Below are 22894 nucleotides of genomic sequence, written 5' to 3'. Positions count from 1 at the left end.
ACATGCCGTTTTAGTGTAGTAGACGTTGAAGGCGCCGCGTTGGTTCAGTGGTTATGGTGCTCGGCTGCTGACCCGAAAGACGCGGGTTCGACCCCGGCAGCCGGGTCGCATTTCGACTGACGTGAAATGCGAGAGGACCGTGTACAGTGCGATGTTAGTGCAGGTTAAAAAACTGTAGTTGCTGAAAATTATCGGAGCCCTCCACTACGGTGTATTTCATAACCTGAGTCGCTTTAAGACGTGGAACCTCATAAATTACGTTAAAATTGTAGTGGAAGCTTCAGAAATCACATGTGATTGTTTTTGACCAAAGGGCGTTGGACGCAGTTACTTTAGTAGGATGAAGAGAGCTCTTATATGCTTTGTAGCTCTCAAAGATGAGGTGGCAGTTTTGACATATAGTTAAAATGCGAATGTTTGTTGGTAGCAGGTGGCTAGTGTATGCGCTCGACTACCACTTTCGAGTAAAATTGGAGGGGAATGCTAGCACTTTTGTTGAAACATGAAGGTTGAGAGAGACGAGGACCTAAAAGATGATGTGCGCCATTGCGCATTACGGCTTCTTCAAATATGAACTCTCGCAGCCGTTGTATTTGCTTCGAAAAGTCAGCGCACACCTGTGCAATGCTTTCTAAATAAGGTCGTCCCGAAACTTCGAGCACCGGTTGGTCTCGTGAGGTTAATAAGAAAAAAGATGGCGAGCCTCCGGCACTAATTAAGTAATAGTATACTTAAGGGTCAAAACTAAAAAGAAAATGTAAGGAAACTGTTTTGAAACAAAGTTACGGCACTGATAAAATTTGTGAGCTTCTGAACTGCGCGAGCTACCACTGTTTCAGGGTGGGGATGGTTTTCCATTCAGTAGTTCTTTTTATTCAATATAAGATGCTCCGCCACAACAACTTTCTTTTTATCTCTTTTTACTCATGGTACCTTTCATTGCTCAGGTCCTAAAAAAATTCACTACTTTTTTGGTTCAGCTCTAGACAACTTTCTGCGTGCTGCTTTCTTTCCATGTTACATTCGGCAAGACAGAGCCCGTGGCGTTGGTTTCTCTTTGCTCATCCAAAATCTCACGTACGGAAGTCAACATGAACGGGAAAGAAACTACGCTTTATGCGCGTCAGGGAACTTCTCCTTCGCGGCTGCTGTCTTAATGCATCCGGCACTGGTTTAGCATGCCAGTCCACCGCAACAAAACAAAAAAAATGCTGGACATCTGTGATGTAGTTTCGGAGCGAGCGAAGTTCTTTCCTGCTGCATAATAAAGGCGTCTGAAAGCAACCAGCGTTCACAGGGAATGCAGGCTTTGCACGCACCCTGCTGCTTCACTCGAACTTTAGCGATCAGGACTTTTTATTTCTTGACTTGATATGCGCCGTACCCTGTGCCCAGATCTGCTCACCTGCACTGAGATAATAAAAAGAGCTAGTTTAAAGACTGCACTCTTAATGGGATTGAGAAAGGTACGGAAAAGAAGACACGACACGAATGCCTGGTTTATTTGCGTAATCTGTGCAGTACGCAGAGACGGTGTCGTCATTTTGCTTAAGAAGAAACTCCCCCAAAACACAGCAGACGTCGCAGATGCAAAATGAACAAAAGCAGAGAAAAAAATAAGTTTTAAACGGCTTTCCTCTATATTTATTCTAACGCTTGGTAGCCGAGGACCAAAATTAAAACAAAATACTTCATTAAAAAAATAGTTCGACTGGAATATAAAAAGACTAAATTCTTGAAAGCCGTCCTTTCTCTAGCATGCATTACATACAGTCTTTGCCCAGAAGACCGATTGTTGCAGATCGTGGCTCTGCTTTTTTAAGGATTCATTGACCGTAACTACTTTCATTGTTTAGACCTCGAGAGAATGAGCTGTTTTCGAGGAGCCTTGCCCGCACGTCGTGACCGAGCGCTGTTTCTGGCTAAACTACTTGTCTCTCCCTTCGTTTTCTTCTCTCCGTCTCTGTGTCAGAATGCACAGCCGCGTTAATGTCTTCAAGAAGAGCTAGATGTTCTGGCACGCATTGAGCTTCAAGCCAACTCATATTTTGATGACTGCATTAGAAAAGGTAGGATACAAAACACTGTGAAAGCGCCAGCGTTTTCACGTTAAGGGCTACGCGACCGCTCCTGTAAAATCTAATCGGAAACCTCTTCTGAGCTTTTGAAACCTTCCTTTCTTCCAGCAGCATTTTCGCAGTCCGCCGCGCCTGAAGCTGTAGAACGTTGTTTGGTATCGTGAAGCTTTGGTAAGCTTATTGTTCCAGACTGGTTTTTATCACCCCCGTGCACGTCTTTATCATTTCTAATTTGCCATGTGGGACCAATCGCCGAGTGTACATGCACCAAGAATATGGAAGGTAGCACTTTGTTAGCTGCACAGTATAATTATTTTTTTTATCACGTTTCATTACGTCGAAGCACAAGGATTGTCTTTTTTCTTTCAGAATATTGCGATGGGTTCGCGGTGTTATGTGAAGCTTTGGTTTCCAGCGTGCGTTGTCCACTGTCATTCTGTAGAAACGCGACTTATACGTTCTAGAGTTGTTCTGCGCCGCGATATTCTGTGCTGCTTGCGACCATGCCCACGGGTGACTTGAAATATTCTGCATCATGCTTAGAGCAATGTCAGGCTAGAGGCATGGACAACATCATCGCGGTGGCAGCTAAATGTGCCACTCTGTCTCTTTTTAAGTATGAGCACCGGCACGAAGAAACGATATTCTGCTGTTAGCGTTTTGTTCACCTCCCTTTTTTGCCGGTTGCCATTGGCAACAGTAATTAAATCAGGACCTGTGAAAATCCTTTCCTTTGACATAGTGTTCGGCACATGACAGCCTCCTTGTTTACCTTTGTGCGATAAACCTCAACCCAGCACAAAATTATTTCCTGCTATTTTTAGGCATAACCTCTATTGTTCCTGGAGCTGCTTTAGCGTGAGCGAAACACTACTGTGAATCTGGAGTTCCCTGTGCCAGGGTTAACGAGGATTTTACTGGCTACTATTCAGTGTTTTGTGCCTTAGGAAACAGAGAACCTGTGTTTTAACTAAGGAGACGTCTAAAAGTAACCGACTGATTACAACTGGTCCTCGTGTGCTTCGGTTGCTCCGTTAAACGCGTGTGAATCCGATACAGCTGCGACGTCCTGGCGTTGCTTATTAAGACGTAAGCCTTTCTTGGCTCATCAGTGCCGTGGACGGAAGTTGTGTTCTGTGCAGCCGGAAGCTGTCCGCACAAACTGTCAGTCATAATCTATATGATAAATAAAATAAATATAAAAGTTGAGTAAGCAACACATATCCAATGAAATAAAGAAAATAAAAGAAAAATAAACATAAAACAAATGATCAAATAGTAAGAATAAAAATTTAAGGAAATACAAAGAAATGAATTAAAAGGAAAATCGAAACATCTAAAAAGAAAATTGAAGGCAGAAAAAGCTCAAAACGAAAGGCTTTCACATTGCTCTTAAGCAGATTTAACTGCGGTCTCGTGATTTCACCATGCGCTTTCAGAGCGGGCACTGCAGGCCTTTCACCCAGTTTATAAGCAGAATAATTCTCTAAAGGTAATTACGCGCTTCCCACGATGCTCACAGCTCTTAGATTGTACTGGTTGCAAAACTCCGTTCCTAACCTGTCTGGTCCCAGTGGTCATTTCGCGGAAGTTTGCAGATTGTCGTGCTGCCTTTGAGCTGAGCTGTCAGTGAACGGAGGCATCGTACCAGTTTTATTTCCCTACTGCGTTTTTGTTGGTAGTAGCACTCGGCAGTTAATCGGAACGCCGCGAGTGGCGTGGCAATCTGCTCAAGTCGATTGTTGGCTCAATCAGGCCCCTGGACTTTAATGCATAGACCGTAAGGGTAATTTGCAGCTGATGGGCTCAGAGTCCACGGCATGTGGCACCGCTTAAGAGAGACTTACATAAAATTCGCATCACTGGGTGCAGCAATACTTGGTGACCTATCAGGGGTGCTTTCGAAATATGCGACAATTAATGCATTATAAGCATTGAGGGGAGACTTGGTCATGAAGCGAAAACACTGCATTAATGCTAATGAAATATATCGCAAAGGTTTTTTGCGAGAGAACCTCGGCCAGCTCCCGCTGTACGTCTGACTGTACTCCGTTTCACAACTGTAGTTGGCGGTGAAACGGAAGGCGGTAGGGCGATGTGATGCTTGCAAAACTTTGTGACGCCATCGCGAGTGCGTGCAGAACACCGCGTTATGTAAGCCACCAACCAGTGTTAGTAGGTTTCAGTCTCCTGCCAACCAGTTGTAGCTTAAGAGCGCTTTATATTGCCACATTCCTGGACATTCTCGTGGCGCCGTCTCCCGGCCGAACTGCCTTAACCGCTATCCTGGCTAGCCTTAGCCATGGTGGCGGGCAGTGCTTCTTCGTCGTCTCTTCTTCGGGTTCCGCTTGGGAGTTCGCTGCTGCCTGGCGCTGCCCAGTAAAACGTGACCTAGCTGTCACGACTGTCTAGTCGTGACATATTTGGTGGAGGTGCTGGGTCACGTCCCATGTACACTGACTCTGAAGACACCTTTGAAGCCAGCTCTCAGTGCTTGGACGCAACCCCCGTCCACAAAGCGAGCCGCCGCCTGCGAGGCCTACAGCCAGAGTTCAGCGGCCTGACAAAACCGGCGAGAGATATGACATCAACCACTGGTAGCCAGACCACTCAACGTTTTGGAGCTGATGCTCCGTTCGTACTACATGCGTACTCCGACGTTCCACGGTGACAGTTTCTAGGACGTGTAATATAGTGTATAATGCAAAATGTAATGTAATGTGTAATGTAAGCAGGATATAATGTAAAACAACCTCAAGGTCCTATCGAAAGACCTTTGTTAAATAACAATCACTTTATAATTTCGACTGCCGCTTCCATACAAGCGTGAGGACGTTTTTTCATAAATAGGTTTGTGTCGCAGTAGTTCTATTTCACTGCATATTTTTAATATACCCTTGTGGCATATACTTCCGTCTAAGCCTCCAGCTAAGCATCGCACATGTGCATTTCAAATATCCAAGCAAAGATAGTCAATTTTTGATTTGTTCTTGTGTTTTTGTGATGTTTTTTTTTACCTTTCTTGATATGAGCAAATTCACAGAATATGAGCGACAGAAATGAAGTTGAGTAGGAGCACGGGCGCCAGTCAATTTTTTTTGCCCCTCGCCAAGTAACTTTAGTAATCTGGCCTTCAGCAGTCCTGTCCATTTTTTCGTCCTGCAAAGTTTGTTTCAACATGAAACGGCAGCTATTAGGTTCTTCTTGATTCCTATGCAACATTATGCTGTCCTTGAATAATTAGGCACCCCATACAACGAGGCTCATAATTAGTTTTAAAAATGTGGAGGCAGAAATTTCTGATAGTTTTCTTGTTGCAGAGCATTGTTGCAGAACCACTGAACCACCTTAGCGGGTGCCAAATTTGTTCTTTCCTCCTGACACTTCCAATAATTCTACGTTGTCTTGTCCATATACACATAAATGGTAGGGAAGGTGACGACTCTGCTATATTCCACATCTTACCGAAAACGATGAAATTATGCGTCAAGAACGCTTCTGAAAAAGTAAATCGGGGAATATTGGAGTTGAGAATCAATCTGATGAAGACGCGGTGCAGTGGCTGCGAGAAGTCAGTCTCATTACTTTTTGTGCATGCAAAATAACACCGCAGGCATCGCTCCAGAAATTTTCGTTCCCATGAAAGGTCATACAACTCCCCGTGGTTGTCTAGTACCTGCAACGATAGTTCAATGGCAATGAGTTATGACAGCTTTTGCTAAATATGCCCTTAGATTGCATGCATTGGCGAGGTTTTGCTAGATTAAAAATAAATGAACAATATCCATCCAGACGGACCATACCTGATGAAATGAAGTGCTGACAGTGCGTAAGAGTGATGTTCAGTATACAAATAAATCACTTAAAGAATGCTGTGGAGGGATACCACAGGTTTTTCAAAACGTTGTCAGGAATAGTTGGCACGGGTGCCATAATAACCAACTTACTGCTTAAGGCTAAAAATAAGCTGCGCTAGAAGACAAAACCAAGAGTTGTGTAGAATACAACTAGACAGACTATTTTTGAAGTCTTTTTCGTTCCTTAGATTGTAACGTCCATTGCCGCGAAAGCAGAGGACAGGCGGAAGAAAACAACCAATAATGGTCTAGTCTTTCCCCGTCTGTTCGCAGTGGCGCCAGTAGCCAACTTACAAACACTGCTTCCTGTCCGACCATAACACACGAACCATATTTTACGAATTCACTCAACACCCACTGCATCGTCTCTTTCCTGAGTGGGGCGAAGCGCCGACAAAGCTCGTGAGACATGTGAAACACTTCCTAGCGCTCCCTCAATCGTCCGGGTCGGTATACAGTGCTGCCAACGCTACAATGGCATCGGTCGAGTTTATACTCCGAAGAAACAGCATCATGGGCGTGTTTATGTGACAAGCTGTGTGACGTATTACCCCACAACCTACGTGACCTGGAAAAACGGTCAACGGCAGAGGACCAAACCAATCGTTGCAAAATAAGTATCAAGAGCTGCGGTGCCTGTTCAAAGAAGAATAGAACGTATACCCGCGAGAATCGCCAAGTTTAGAGGCGATCGATCAATGACTTCAGCGTAAGCAATCGAAGAACGTGAGATAGAGGATACAATGCCTCTAGGGGCTTGTTTAAAATAAACACAGAAATAAAGAAGAAGGAGTGATCACCTGGTTCAGCACGAAGCGGAAACCAGCTTTGAATTATTTGTATTTTCGTGTGTTTATATTGCGGCTCTTTGGCTCATCCATATGTACTTCGCTGAAGGGACGCCGCAAATGTTCGCTTTGAGCAAAAATGTGCTATCTTGGAGAATTTTAGACACTGTCCACTCTAACGCTGCGGCTGTTATTAATTCTAATTTTTATACTTCCCTGGTAACATTTCTTTGTGACGTGCTTCTAGGACAAGGTAGCTTAATTTTAGCAGAAGATTGTGCTTTCGCTTGTCGTGTGATGAATGTATACAAGACAGACGAGCAGCAGGAACAGACGTGAAAGCATTCTTCGATAGGGGCCGCGCAGTGGTTCAGCGGTTTGGTGCTCGGCTGCTGACCCAAAAGACGCGGGTTCGATCCCGGCTACGGCGGCCTAATTTCGATGGAGGCGACATTCTAGAAGCCCGTGTACTGTGCGATGTCAGTGCACGTTAAAGAACCCCAGGTGGTCCAAATTTCCAGAGCCCTTCACTACGGCGTCTGTCATAGCCTGAGTTGGTTTGGGAAATTAAGCCCCAATAAACTAAACCAAACCATTCTGCGATAGTAACTAAGAACAAGTAATAGCACATAACTTATTCTCCACCATCCGTAGAATGAATGTGGAACCACCACTGACATCTAATAAACAAAGGAACCGAGCATTATCACGACCAGAAATATGTACGCAACTTTGAATTTAGGTTTCTGGCGAAATCTTTGACCTAGCATTAAATTGACGCCGACCCCGCATATTTTTTAATGCATAGTTTCCTTAGAACGCGGCTGTCTTTCTAATGATAAAATTCAACATTAATTTCCATCCTACGGGCGCAAAAGTTTCGCCCTGTGCTTAGTTGACCACTACGTTTCTTACGGCGCTATGTCAGGTTGTGCCAAACGATGGGCCAAGTGCTTGTCATCTTTCAAGGTTCTTGTTTCTGCTTGCGTATTTGTGGTCATCGCACACGCCTATACACGCGCGCAGGCGCCCACAGACCCAATCGCATGCAAAGTAAACAAACAGCGCAAAGTTACGACCTTCATATCGCAAAGACAAATGAAGAAAAACACAAATTTTGAAGGGTTGCAGTGCAAAGACGCCGCACCCAAGGATACCTTTGTTGCCTCAGGGCTACATCCGCCACACAGCAAAAAATGAATGTTCTGACGAAGGGCGTTGGCGCGCCTTTCTTTATCATCGCCGTCGTGAGCCCCCTTTCAGAAGCCCCGCACAATGGTGGCCTGTTTCCGCCGTCCTTGCTGGACAAAGAGCGGACTAAGATCTACCATGAAGACACCACCAAGAGCTTTTGTCAGCTTGCACTTGCAAGACAGCTTTTCGCTCGCACCGTGCTTGGAGAGGGATGAGCATGGTGTTAGGAATGACTTCGCTTCGTGCTTTCCTTTTTTTTAAAGCTCAAATGGTAGCAGGAAGAACCCTCTTTGATGCACTTCCAGCGTGAGAGCGGCTGTGATGGCTTTGTTGGCATTCCAGGTGCGCCATTTGGTTAGAAGCTCGTGTGGTAATATATTTTTCGAAGATCGATGAACAATCATTTGGATCAGGTTTGAATTTGTAACGACCACAAATTAAAATTGTCAGCCTCTCGGCTGTGTGCTGTGTCCGGCCTCGGTCCGATACACTGCTTCACTTCATCGCCTTCGTCTTCTTCCATCTGTTAGTTTCGCGCTGTTGCAAACTAGAAAGAAGCGAGAAAAGTAATGCGCGTTGAGCAGATCGATGAACAGACGCGGCTGAAGACGACGACCCGTTCAGAAGCCAAACAACCCGCAAATACCTGATTCCACATAAATAGCTATGAGGCGTCCTATAATGTGGTCCAGTTCTCGCTCATTGCATTTCATGCTTCATTTCATTCTCGATGACGTGATAGGCGTTTTTCTTTACTTTGAACAATGCCAGTGCAAAGTATTTTCATAGAGGACGCTTGCCTTTGGAGTGTTTTTAGACTATCCTACCTCAAAACAGCCTAGTACTTTGCCTACACACTATATTTTTATCGGCCCAAGCTCCTACGTGCGTCTCTTCTTCGGGTCATGGGAATAGCTGCGTGTTTTAGCGTCCTCTATCTTAACGGTATGAAGCGGCAAAGTGAGCCGATTATATTGCTTTGCGACAGGAAACACCACGCGTTAGCTATAACCAATATTAGCCATGCGGCCAGGTTACTAAAAGTAAACGCCGTTCCCTTCAATCTACAGTGATGTAACTCACATGAGTCTTCTTTTCTAAGCCCATGTAAATGATCCGGCTAATACAAAGGAAGCTACTTTATGCCTGCCGTCGTTTGCACCGGATGCTTGCATAGGCACTGAGGCATAGTTATCATGCCACCATGCCTTGTGAAGCAAGCAAGCCTGGTGCAACGACGTAAAGGTCGCTTCTTCAACACCGATCACGTTCTTTTATTGTTCCAAGGGAAATATTGCCGTTACTATTAATGGGAGCTCAGTATGCCTTGGCGACGATGCTCACAGCAGCGATAAGATGGTGCAAGCCATAACGAGTATAAGATTCCCTCTAGGGTGATGGCGCAGCCTCTTCTGACATACTACGGAGACTGTGTTCATCGGCGTCGAGCACTCACATTGTTTCGTTATTACATAAGGAGAAAAATAGACTGCTCTGTGGCGTCCGATATCTTGATCACCTACGCAGGAATAGCCTTGAGTGGTGATGGTTTTTTTGGGAGATGAAGTGCCCATTTGCAGCGTCGTGAAACCAGAGTGCATGTCCTGAGAATAGATGATGCACTTTTTTAACGGCAGGTGGGGACTCTGTCACGCATTTCTAAATATACCCGTATACTTTCCGAAACGGTTCCCTTCGTGATGCTTAATGGTAAGCTTATACCGCGAGTTTATTAATGGCTCCTCTTTGATGGGTTCATTAACCGAAGAAGTCTGTTCTTTATGCGGATGACAGTGCGCTGTAGAGAAGTCATTCTTTCTTAGGCGTAGTGTTGCTAACTGAGAAATACATAGAAAGTCATTGTGAAGAAAGGTAACAGGGCAGGGAAGTATACTAGAAGAGGATTTTGCTTAGTTTCTTGTAAGTGAAAAAATGAAGAAAAGGATTAACGGCAGAAGCGAGGTGTTCACTGCTGCAGCCTTCAGTACAAGAATGTAGCCCTGAGGCCGCAAGTAACTGCACACCAAACATTTCAGTGTTGACAGCCACATGCTCCACATTACAGTGACAGTCCTAAACGTTCATGTAATTGTCGGACTATCTTGTGGTGAGCACAGCGCTTGTGGTTCTTGCTTTAATGTAAGGACATGAACAAAGTATATACTGGACCATCTTGACTCCTTCGAACGCTTAGCAGCTGTCAGCCATGCTCATGGGAAATTATTACTTCTTTCAAGAATCACGAACGGAACTCCGATCTGCAGGTCAAAAGATTGCTTCACGCGTGGTGGGAAGACGGAGGAGCAGGTGAGGATCAGTCACACAGAATCATGAATTCGCAAAACTGACGAAACTGAGAGAGGCTGAGCTCATGTGGAAAAGTGGGAAATGGGCGTTCTCGAGATAGGGATTGCAGCGTATTCACTATGGCAGCGATTAACTTGACCATTGTAGCGAGATAAAGACGCGTGAGCTACAAAATCAGCACGTGTTATGCTTTTGGAAGGGCGCTATGTGAAAATTCATATACGCTTTACGGCCTGCCGCCATGAAGACTGGAATATTTTCTCTGTGCGCCAGGGGTGAATACAAAGTCAGTATGTAAACGCTTAATTTCAGCCCAACATTACAAAGAAGCAAACTTGGAAGAAAGTTGCAATTTTATTTACTTTATTTATTTGTACATACTGCAGCCCTGTTGGGCAATTGCAGGAGCGGGTGCGCAAAGCGTAATGTCCAGCACCGAGGAACCGAACGATGGCAAATAGACACAATAAGGTAATACAAACCAAATGTACAAAGAACGGGAACTACACAATTGTCTGGCAAAACAATTTGAAAAGAAGATAATTAGTATGGCCTGGCAGATAATTTAATTATTAGATTGCACATGGAAAGAATGTCAGTAATTTCGTTTGGGCAAGTTTGTTAATAGCTTCAAAAGTGCGTTCTTGCGCTATAACAAAAATGACGAAACACATACGGCACGTACAGAGTGGAAGCTCCTTTGGTGTTTGCTTCCTTTTGATGCAGAACGTAAGGAATCTTGCCTAGCAGACGGTGCTGGTAATTGAATTCACGCATGTGACTGCATCCTATTTCAGATGGTTAGCAGTAATTAGGTAATCATCGCCAGAAACTCGGGAAGTGGAGTTATTATTGCAACACAAACTTTAGTGAATCAGTGCGCCGGCGATCTGACAGCGATTGGAAGGAATTTGGTGAAAACGCTGCGAAAGGTGAAATACCCTTATCAAACCTACTGCATAGGCAGCGAGCAGCTTTCTTCTGAATTGCCTCGACCGCTAATTCAAGAAATGGATCATACAAAGTTCTTAACCAATGCATCTGGCTTGCCTTGAACACTAAGAAAAAAATATTTTGCCGGTTTGAAGGCTTCACGCTCAACCATAAATGCTTCTACGTGCCCGTACTGCTCAGAAATATGTCCAAAAATGAGTACTTAACTTAGCACCTATGACTTCGGTGACTTCCTCTGCATGACGACCTTTAGGTCAAACACAAAGTGGTCCTCCTAATGTTAATTAAAATTGTGCCCATAATTTACTAAAAACAACAACTTCTACGGGCTGTCAAATAAGTCATTATTAGGCCTCTAAATATCAATGCACTAATCATTGTGCCTCAACCTCATCTTTTTTTGTCTGCATTAATAATCATCTCCCATCTTGGTTGCAAACGCCATTCCATCAGGTAGCAACAAAGCCTGCTCCGGCCGTTCTCAGAGTAATAATACCGGGTAAATAATTCGTCTGCTCATTACAACTGTCTCAGTGGTGAACTAAGGCCAATGGAAGCTTTCTTCCAAGGCTATTGACATTAGGGGGAAAGGAGCTTGATGGAAAAGGATTGAAATGAAGTTTCCGGTTTTTTATGAGAATGAGAACTCATTTATAAACATCATCACCACAGAAAACTGGAAAGGTTGCTTTAAAACTTGTTCACCAAAGTTCTTTAAAATTCCTTGCACGCATTAACTAAAGAACGCGCTGTTACTGATATCATTTTGAAAAGTTTGGACTTCAAACACTACCGCGTTCATCTGCTTAGTAATGATTTTTATTTTCTTCTTTTTGTTGACCCGGCATGCTACACCATTTGAATAGCTCGTTGTTCAAGATACTTTCTTTTTCTTGCTATTAGGAATGCTTCACTGCTATCTTTCTTCTTGAGGTTTACCCAAAGTATTTCATTTCGTAATTACTGAGTGAAATACAAAGCAATTTCAATAGGCTTATCTGTATAACTGCTCTCACACGCGCCTTATTTTACGGCGGAACGGTGATGAACTGCAGGCAGTCGTCTCTTAATGTTCTATGCGTTTGATTTTGCAATGCTGTTTGCGCTAAAAAAGACAAAAATTCCATAACTGTAGCTTTCGCTGCATAAAAGGCCTTGTAAATGAACGCCGCTGCATTCGCGGACAGGCACAATGAACAGGCAGATACCCATAAAGAAAAAATAATTATATTATAGCTGCGGCAAGCTTGCATTTCTGTTCTCGATGCAGAAACCGATGAGCGTGCAGCAGAGGATGCCTGATTCACTTCGCAAACTGCCAGGGTTGCTTCTTTCTGCAAACGCAGAACATTTCGGTCCAGCGAGTCCCGGGCGAATGCCGATTTGTAAGGCTTGTGCCGACGCAGGCGTATGCTTCTGCTGACTAGCCGAGGGACTGGCACGCTGTGGCCCACGCTTCGGTCGTGGGCTGAGTGAAAGGAGTGGAGGCGCAACACGCCCCTCCGAAATTCACCATTCACATCGACGTTCAAGGACAGGCTCTGGCGGGGTTGAATACGTGTAACGCAAAGGGCGCGTTTCTTCTTTCCTCCGACATGAAGTACATTGAGCAGTTTAGCTCCTTCCCCCTCTCCGACTAGTTGTCATCCGAAGTCAGCAGTACTTCAGGTACCAAGGTTTGCTGATACGAAATGCTTGCTGAAAACATTTATTTTAATGAACCGATTTCAGGAAGGCACAAAATATAAAGCTTGGAGTTTTGTGAAGAATGTAGCAGCACAAATACTGTGTAGGTAAGTCTAACATTTATTTCCTGGCCAACCTTGAACTAAGAGCTATGCCGAGCGACGTAGTAAATGACTCTTGTTAGAATTCGATCTCATAGAGATTCATGAGCAGGCAAGGAATTCAACGTAATCAGGTGTTTTGATTTTACACCTAAATAAGAAAATAACGATGCTGGCGAACTTTCACAAGGCAATTTTGTGTCTTAGGTGAAAATATATTCTATATGCGGGACGCGAAAAAAAACTTTTCTTTTATGACGAAGGTTTTCTAAGCTTTTTTTTCCACTTCGCGTTGTATAAGTAGTGGCGCATCAGACCTTTATACCAGCCCTCAGAAGGTGGTTTAGATCCATTGTCTTCTGGAGTCACTGTTTCGTGTCTTCAAAAAATAGGCAAAATGTCGTTCTTACTGCGTCTTATACAGAAGCAGGCTAATTTAAACTCAAAACAAAGATCAACACCCACTCTTTGACAGTGCGCAGAGCCGTTTAGAAGCACTCGCAAGCTAATTCTGAATTTCAACGAAGTAAAGCCGGTGGCACGAGGAGTGAGGCTGAATTTTACGGAACCCAAGCACGCCAACTGCTACCCTTGACATTACCGTTTTTTTCCTTACGCTCACCGGTACTGTCCCTGACCGCTCCAGCGTAAGCTTTATGCGAACGTGTCCCAGGCGGCCGTCCTGCTGCTGATCGACCCCGATGTGGTAGAGACGCCCCCTTTTGCGGCCGTAGCCTGTGGTCGTTGCTATGCGAACGTGCGAAACAAATCCGCGCCCATGGAAAGTTTGTGGCCGGTAGGAACCTCTACCATAGTGCGGAAACGTCCGTGGGAAAGTGAAAAGGCCGGTCTTACGGCTCCTTGATACTGTTGTTCTTGTTCCGAAACCTGTGCTGCGGTAAAATTTCCCGTATCGGCTGGAGGCACGAGTTTTCATGAACCATACCTGGGGTCATAAAGAGCACGGTTATTTTCAATGCACGTTTTCACGAACTGGTATTACTCTCCTCACGAGATGTGTTAATCATCACGCTGAAAGTCTTCGCCAGCCAAATGTGTTAGTGGTAGTCTTTTGTTTATATATGAAGTACTTGTGTTTGTTATGTTGATTTAGTTAGGTTTGCTGCATTTTCTTATGAATGGGACAGTCAACGTTGAAAATTGGGACGCAAATGATTTACTATATAATTAAAACGTGACGACCAGTCATCACCATTATTTGTTACGTGTGGCTACTTCTGTTTTTTTTGGCAGGGATTGACAAAAAAAGAGTACGCACTGGAAAGATGGAAGGTGCACGCTATCTTCATTCTGGTCTTAAAGTCTGGTGGTATTGAGTTGAAATCATCAAAATCTTATATGGATGCGGAAGTAATAAAATGAATGGTGCCAGCATTTAGACACTGTTTGTACTCCTTGTAGTGTCTTCGGCTCAGCAATCAAGTTTCTCTTATAGGCATTGATGTTTGGCCACGCTGTCAGATTATAACCAGCGAGAGAAATATGAGTAATATTTGTGGTAGGTCTAGTTGGGGCACATACTTACAAACTCTGGGGTGAGGAAAGCAACAACGAAGAAGGGGGACAAACGAACAAGGGCGCTAAACTATCAACTTTTGTTGCGAACGATGACAAGTGCATACTATCTGCAATTGTAAAAAAATCATGCAAACTTTAGTCTTCATCTTACATATTTAGTTAACGGCTTAGTTCCTCTTTGAATACGAGAAAATAAAGAAAAATTATGTAAAGTTTCTACCATATTTACTTGTGCTAGGAAGCAAAGAAGTCTGCACTTCCCTTCAAATGCAAAGGGTAAGAAAAAAAGAAACACCCTGACTACTCTGGTATAAACGGACAAGCCTTTTGGTATTGCTTTGTATTTAAGAGTCAATTAGCAGTGCCCGGTCTATGGCCCTGTCACTTTCTCTACGGGTTCGTTAAAGTGCAGTCAGAAACTGCTCATCTACTTCGAAGCGGCCTGCTTTTTTAATAAACTTCAGCCATGCGACGCATTTTGCGAAAAGTTCTACAGTTCGTGAGTCGTTTTTTTCTTTCGCTCCAATCAACCCTCGCGAACTCAGCTTCAGTTAAAATGCGAATGCTTTGTCCCGCAAAGGTTAACGGTGGTCCACCTTTCTTTAAGTAGAAAACAACCGTGTGCTTATAGAGCATATCGAAGTTTCTACGGCAACCAAATGGCTCGTAATAATGCTCGCAGCACGCTTCTTCTATTCTGCTACGCTTGAAAGGAGAAGTGGCCATTATGAAAATTGTTAGGGTTAAAGTGCCTGGAGTCAGTCTAATGGGCTGTTGCTCGATGTTGAGCAAATAAGACCAACGCATTACTTTCGTGAGCGACTCAATGCGTGGCCGTTTGGAGCTTTCTTTCTCGAACAGTGTACAGTTTTTTATTTTCGTTTCAACGATTTTCCAACCATTCATGAAGTGCTTACAAAAATATTTCCCATTGTCAAAAGCTTAATCCATAACATGGAGTAGTATGACAAAGTTCTATAGCGCCGACGTGAGAGTATCAGCAGCGGAACACTGTGGAGTTCAAAATAAGATTGAAATACAAGCCTCATTTTTTTATTCTAAGCCCAAAGAATAAGTGTGTATCTATCGGGCCGAAGCGTGAAAGGAGAATCACGAGCTATAGGAGTCCGGCGTTCGTCTCAATGAGCATAAAAGTCTTCCCAAAAAATAAAAACGTCAATGGAAGGACACTCAACATTGCCACCTAGGTGTGCTTCACCTATGATTGCATTTATGCAGGAAATAAAATGAAGGAGCTCACAGCAATACGTTTCATTCCTCATGGCAAAATTCAGTGCTTAAATGAAAAGTAAAAAACTCACTTTTTGTCGCTAAAATATAGGCTCGCACGCCAATCAAAGGAGGTACCCAAATAATTTCAAATCAGGCAAGAAAAACGGACTAACTACGATGCCACCTTGACACCTTCACACAGAAAATATAGACAGGATGAAAATTTCCTGATGCATCTTGACAGAAAGGAAGTTTATGGTTCATGGAGGTTCAATGTCCCATAGCGACTCGGGCTATGAGGGACGCCGTAGTGAAGTTCTCCGGAAATTTCGACCTCCTTGGGTTCTTTAAAGTGCACTGACATCGGACCGCACGCTGTAGAATTTGCGTCCATTGAAATTCTACCACCGCAGCCGGGATCGAACCCGCAACCTTCGGGTCAGCAGCCGAGTGCCATAACCATGGCGATAAGCATGGTAGCCGAGCTACCATGACGGATCGAAAGAAACGAATCTGGAGCAACTTAATGTAGTGGCCTGTCTAATACCTTTAGTTGTTGTTATACTGAAATATTGCAAACAATGTCCTACTAACTTAAATATATGAAAGGCATTCTAAACCAAATGGCTCTAAAATAACGAGTATTCCTTCAAGGGCCTATAACACCAGGCGATTCCCGACGTTTTCTTCTATATGCTCTTAAGGAATATTTCTCTTTCCTGATTTCATGCCTTTTTCCTAGAAATTCACACTCATTTACTGTTTCTCAGGGCTGCTTAATTAGTGAGCGGGAAAATATTTTCTATGGCTTCTCGAATTTCTTTTAAGAAAAAGTTTTCTCTCTCTTCCAGTGGCTGCAGCTCCTAAGCAAATTTATTTTTGAATGAGGTGCTTAATCTTTGTCTTTTGTTTTTCAGTATGGATTCGTTCACTGCGCTCTCGAGGATATGGTGCGCACGAAGCACGGACTGGACGCATGGGAGAAAATTCTGTGAGTACGCTCTATCATGCACGCTCACGCTGTGAGCGTTTGGCTTGTCGCTTTTATACGACGCAGAACATACCTCGCCTCGGCTTGCATGCTTCTTAAGATAACTTGTGTTTAAAGAGACGCGCGGTAAACAGGCTTTTTTTTACCCTTCGGTAATAAGAATAGTGCCGAGAACTGCGGATCACATGCTGACGGCCAGATCGGCTGCTTGATGTTTTGTGTACACAAACGTATGACGTCTTCTTTCAAAGGATGAGAAAGATTATGTCGGTTCCTGCGAAGCAGTTTCAATTTTGTTTGTGCTGCATGGAAAAAAAGTAAAATATGCTGCCTTTTTGAAGCACTGCCTACAAGCACAAACAGATGATCTCTTCAAATGCATCTAACGAGAAGATGAAACATTTCTTGTTTATGATTGTTGGAAAAGGGTAATAAGTAGGCAGATAGTGCGGATTCTGCCCAAGAAAGATAGTAATCGGCAAGCAAGAATGAAGAAGATATTTATGGGATCTGCACGCGAAGATTACTTTTCAGGAGGGAGGAAAAAAATGATTCTTGCTAAGGGAGGAAAAGGCGGCGTCACAAATCGAAACTGGGTCGCAGGAGAAGAAACCGTTGCACCTTGCAGGCAGCTGGAACAAGGAAGGAAAGAAAGAAAGAACACTGGAACAACTTGAGAATAATTGCAGCAGTGATTGCGACGCCGTGAAGTCGGGGATCATATGAAGATAACAACATTACTATAGCGCAAGTGTCATCCCACGCAATTTTCGTGGAGCAGGAACACGAAAAAAGATGCATGCACGCACCAGACAACACAGGATGGAGACAGACGATGAACGCAGATTCAGCCATGCACCAAGGAGGAAGATTCAACCGTGCACCAACTAGCCCCTGATAGCGTATTACCAGGAACACGAAGATAACCTAATTCGATGAATTCTAGTGAGGAGTAAGTACAAGAGATAATTTGCACACCGGATGCAGTGGTGAGAAAAAATAGGCTGCTTAATGAGCGAGGCTGATTAAGGGGAAGGGTGGAGGCGCACTTTCGTTAAGCACCCTTTTTGTGTGCGTCAAGAGTCTTAGTTACTGATTAATGCAAATGAAATTTTACATGAGAACAAGGCAGAAAGGCAGAAGCAAAAATAGATAGAGAGGATGAGAAAACCAATTCTATAGACAGTGAGAAAATAGTGTGGCTACCTATACCACGTCGAAACTCAATAAGGCTCTTTATTTTTCGCACACCGTTTCCCGACGCAAAACATGGTAGATTGTTTCCCTGCTTACCTACATGCCCTGGCGGCTTACCCGTGGCTTCATGGTTTTCGCATGAGTGAAACGGTCCTTCTGATACTACCTGCAATAAAATTGCTCTCCCGGCTTCGGAGGCGCTAGAAGGTTTGGTTGTTGTCCACCAGGCCGCAATATGATTAAAACTACATGAAAAAAGCCCGTCTACTAAGGATTTCATAAAAAATCAAGATGAAACGTAGCTGCATTGAAATAGCATGGAGCTCTCAACTATGCTATACACTTTTTAGCGCACGCCACTGAGAAAACTAAACAGTAATTATTTCATCGTGACAGCCGCCATCTGGAGAGCAATGCAAGGTCCGCGCCCTGAAACTACGTGGCAATATTAGTCGACTAACTTTAGCAATCTTTTCGTAAATGTGTTACACACTGAGCACGCATTCTTTCGGCGATAAGTAGAAGCCATACAGCGGAAATATGGTGGCACAAGAGACTTTTAGCACATAAGGTGGTTACTAGCGTGTTTGTATACGAGTCACGGCACACAGGCGGAGAATACGCATGATCCCATTTGATCCCACCGATGCCACTGAGCGTGCGCAGAAAGGAGTACGGTAAACCGGCACAGGTCTAAGCTAATCCGTCTCCACTATTACAGATGTCTGTAATGTCGGCATAGCGATTTTTCACGTGCTTTTCTGTATTCTGAGTTTGGGTTTGGGTTTATTGGATTTTAACGTCCCAAAGCGACTCATGCTATGAGAGACGCCGTAGTGGAGGGCTCCGGAAATTTCGACTACCTGGGGTTCTTTAACGTGCACTGACATCGCACAGTACACGGACGTCTAGAATTTTGCCTCCACCGAAATTCAGCCGCCGCGGCTGGGATCGAACACGCATCTTTCTGGCCAGCAGCCGAGCGCCGTAACCACTGAGCCACCGCGGCGGGGTTGCATTCTGAAGGTACAGTATGTAAATTCTTTTTATTTCAGAGTTTATGAAAGCTTTTTCATCAGTGTTGAAAGAAATCTACCCTCGTTAATTCTTGAGCTATCGCGATGCGGTTAAGTTTCCAAGTGTTTGCGGTAATAATTGCCTTTGGATGTCATATTTGGAACCATAGCCAGAACAATATCTGCCACTGACAACACTTATTTGCTTTAAGAAAAGTGGTTATTGACCAAATGAGGTGCACCATGTGTTACGACATGCCTGCTCTTACCGAAAGGCTTTCGCGTAATCTTTTTCTCTTGAGGTGAGAGCGCCTAAAGCGCCTGGAATATTCGGCTTATCGGTGCCTCTTTGCAGTTAAGCTGGGAGCTCGCAGCGGATATGTGCACAGTAATTTGGGGAACTATTGCGACTAGAACATACGCGAAACCTGAAACATTTCTATTCTTAGCATCTCGCAATCGCAGGATGCTTAAAATACATGATGCAGCGCAGTCAGACCAAAGCTCTGGGCTTATATTGACATGTATTTGACTACTCGTGATATCCTACTACTTTTACAACAATATTCCCGTGTTCCTATAATTTAGCGAAGCCAGCGTTTCACTGAAACGAATAAAAGTGCGGTAACAGAGAATTTCTATGTCCGGTCCACATAGACGGGAGTGAGAGTAAGAACAAAAGAAAAGGAACAAGAACAAGAAACGGGGCGCTTAGTGATCGTTTCCGACATCGAGGAAAGATTGAGAAACGGCAGTCAAGAGAGGGAAGATGGAGAGGAAAAAAAAAACAGTCGAGACGACGTTACTGGCCGGAGATACAGCTGAAGCATGGAGTGACGCACCATATAGGCCGGCAAGAAAGATAGAAGAGAGAGTGGCCGAGAGGCACATAGTGGTTAACCGCAGCCTATTAGTGTTTCTTGCGTCCACTGCATGTCGCAGCAGGCTTCCTTTTTTTCGCATCTCCGTGTCACTGGAGCGCGCGCGGCGTCTTACCGAATCAGTATACCCTCGCCCCTCCCTCTATTTTTCTGGGGCCATTTCTTTGGGGGTGTCTCCAGCGAGTGAAAGGCAAGCTGCACGATGAGCAAAGCAGGCAGGAGACGGATTGTGCTCGGCTTTTGCAGCGATTACCATGCAAAGATGTTGCGATGCAGGATGGGCTTCAGAAGGAAAAAACATGAAGCTAGTAAAGAGAAGAGAATAAAGCGCATTGGCATTACGCGACAACAAAAAGGGAGTCAGTACAAGGGGCCGGGGACAGTTTGACAGGAGAGAGCTGGTAGAGAGTACTGGGAGAAATTGAGAGACGGAGTCCGAGCTGCGAGAAAGGCGGCTTCGGAAGGCATGCAGTGACCTGGAGTATCGCAGACAGTTACGATGCGAGTGCATGCAGGACGAAACGTGTCACCGTCCCTCACCCAGGAAAAAGTGGATAAAATAGGCGCAGACGCAAAAGAAGAATAGGATTGTGCAGCATGCCAGATGCTGCGCCGAGCGAAGAGCCGCGTGATCTCCATGGAAGACAGACGGCTGGCTGAACAGCCAAAGCATCGAGTTGGACCCTGTCGCGGTCTCGCAAGAAACAAGCTCAGAAACCAGGGAACGAACACAAAACAGTAAAAAACGAGGGGAGAAAAAATAAGAATAACGGGAGGCGGAATTTAAAGCAGCCTCTGGGATCTGCCATTCCTGGCCAGACGGCCACTTCTCTTCGTTTCTTGCTAGTAAGTGCGAATTTAAAGTGAAAGTCTGCAGTAGCCGTAGGGAACAAACAGATAATGTAAAATAAGTTCAATGAAAACGCATATTTGAGCTTGTTTTTTTTCACAGACAGGAAGCGTTGGACCAGGAAAATGGAAGAGCAGCCGCTAGTCGTTCGTGACGGCAGAAAGTTTATAAACAAAAGGCCATATTTTCATGATTGGAGCTTTTGCTGTATAGCAGTCCTGGGGAAGCTGTTGAGGGTCGTCGGACAGCGTCGCAGGCGGTAGCTACTGAGTGTCGTGGGATTAAAGACAGATACCATGGTATGGCACTCCGTGTTTTCAAGGGCGCAGGTTTCATGCGCAGCAACTATTACAGGCTTTGTTCCTCACTCTTAGGTCGATGCCTGCTCTGTGACATAACTGTGGCATTTTGTTCAAGCGGTGTAGACTGCGCGATGAAACAGTGGTGTGCTTGTTTGTCACGAACCATATGTTTCATCTGCCTTATAATGCACAACCTTGCACACGTAATGAATAGATGGTTTCAGGTGTATTACTGATCGTATTTCGACTGGTAAAATGTAAACGTTAATTTTAATTAGAAAATAAAGAGCAAATTTCGCTATGGGTAAAAAAAAAATTTCAGAGAATTTTTACCTGAATTTTATAAAGTTGCGAATGCAAAATTTCATGTATGATAATGAAAACGATAATGAAAACACAGAGTTCTCTGTCTGTGTCTTCGTGCCGTGGATCAACGTTTATGAGGACGGCGGTGTGCGGGACTGATTTTCACGCAATAAAGAAAAAAACCCTGCGGCGATAGTCTACTGCGCTCGAGCACTGGCCAGCGAAGGGGCTCAAATCACAGTGACGGTAATCTTTGTTTGATTTAATTTTATAATTAATATATATATATATATATATATATATATATATATATATATATATAATTTTATCTATCTTGGCACTCACCTCAAAACGGCTCAAATTCTTGCTCGAGGTTTATCCTTCCGAATAGTGAATTTGCACTAATTTTCCGCAACTCAGTTTTTTTCGTGTAATTTAAACTAAGGGAATGAATAATCAGCGCCTGCTTTATTGCAGGGCAGAAGTATCCTCCGTTTCGAAAAAATGACATAAAACTCAAATTTCAGCAGAAACAATGTTTAGGAAAGGCAATGGTTTTTTGTGTGTTGTTCGCAAAGCATTTGCTGCATTTTTGTATTTTTCTATGGACCTCCCTTGCACAAGCCATTGTTGATGACTAGAGCTTGTAAAGACGCATACATGACTGTTTTAAAAATGCATAGGTCAACAATGAGATAAGGTGTAATGCTACCTACCTAACTTTGTGGCTTGAGTTGTGTTGTGGTGGGCTTAGTGTCACGTAAGCATGTTGTGTGGCTTGAAATCAGGTAACTGCAGCATATAGGTACTTTCTTCCTGACGTGTCGTAACCCTTCAGATCGTCAATGCTAAAAATGAATGAAGACTGTAAGAAAACTTTTCCAACACCTGGAACTTAGTCCATAGCAGTGATTAAACTAGTGAATTAACCCGCAATTTTGCTCAAAAAGTTTTCGCCTCTCATTTTCCTCAGTATTTTAGGTGACCCTGTTTTGTAGTCTGAACAGCACTGCCTTTGTAATTTGTCATTATAGGTACACCAGCAGAAGCTACCAACGAGGATTTAAGGCGTTATAACCATTGATACTGTGGAGGCGCATCTGCTAGAAATGGGAAAAAATGACACGAAAGAGGAAATAAGTGCGAGCACACTGGTGCATCGTTCTTCAGCGCCCGACTGGAGCAGCTGGCAAAGCTATTCGTGAACATGGGAGTCATGAGAAGAGCCAAATTATCTGAAGTACGATCCTTACAAAAAGAAGAAAGGACCGTCCGCCCTGTCATCAAGTCCTAATCCTCTCAGGTCCTTATCTATTTTTCTACAAGCGCAAAATTAATAACCCCACTTTTAGTAGACGAAACAAAAATAGAAACTGCACGAAACTGGAAAAAGGCTGTCCGGTCATTTCGTGGCATACATATTTTCCTCTCAGCCCCCCAGTTCAAATGAAGAAGTAAACTTCGATCTTTGAATAAAAACTGAGGATATATTCCTATTGCGCCATCGCTATTCGGCATAAGATGTGTGCTTCCAGAAAGAAGCAGAACCAAACCACCATATTTTGGCCTTTATTTTGTGTAATTAAACCTGGTAATCCTAATGGCCTCACTGAT

At 44.0% G+C, this 22894-nt stretch overlaps 1 protein-coding gene across 1 annotated transcript in view; it reads left to right on the top strand.

Annotated features, from left to right (window-relative positions):
* The window catches only part of LOC149371413 (guanylate cyclase soluble subunit beta-1-like), a 119075-nt gene that overhangs the window by 53297 nt on the left and 42884 nt on the right, over positions 1-22894 (top strand). The window contains exon 2 of the mRNA XM_089565655.1: positions 16655-16728. Within this exon, the coding sequence (XP_089421781.1) occupies positions 16655-16728 (74 nt within the window). The remainder of the gene's footprint in view (positions 1-16654; positions 16729-22894) is intronic.

This window comes from Amblyomma mixtum, chromosome 1 (assembly GCF_055824585.1).
Source record: "Amblyomma mixtum isolate Tamu chromosome 1, ASM5582458v1, whole genome shotgun sequence".
Classification (NCBI taxonomy): Eukaryota; Metazoa; Arthropoda; class Arachnida; order Ixodida; family Ixodidae; genus Amblyomma; species Amblyomma mixtum.
The sequence above is the reverse complement of the archived record's forward strand: the minus strand, read 5'-3'. Positions and strand labels throughout refer to the sequence as shown.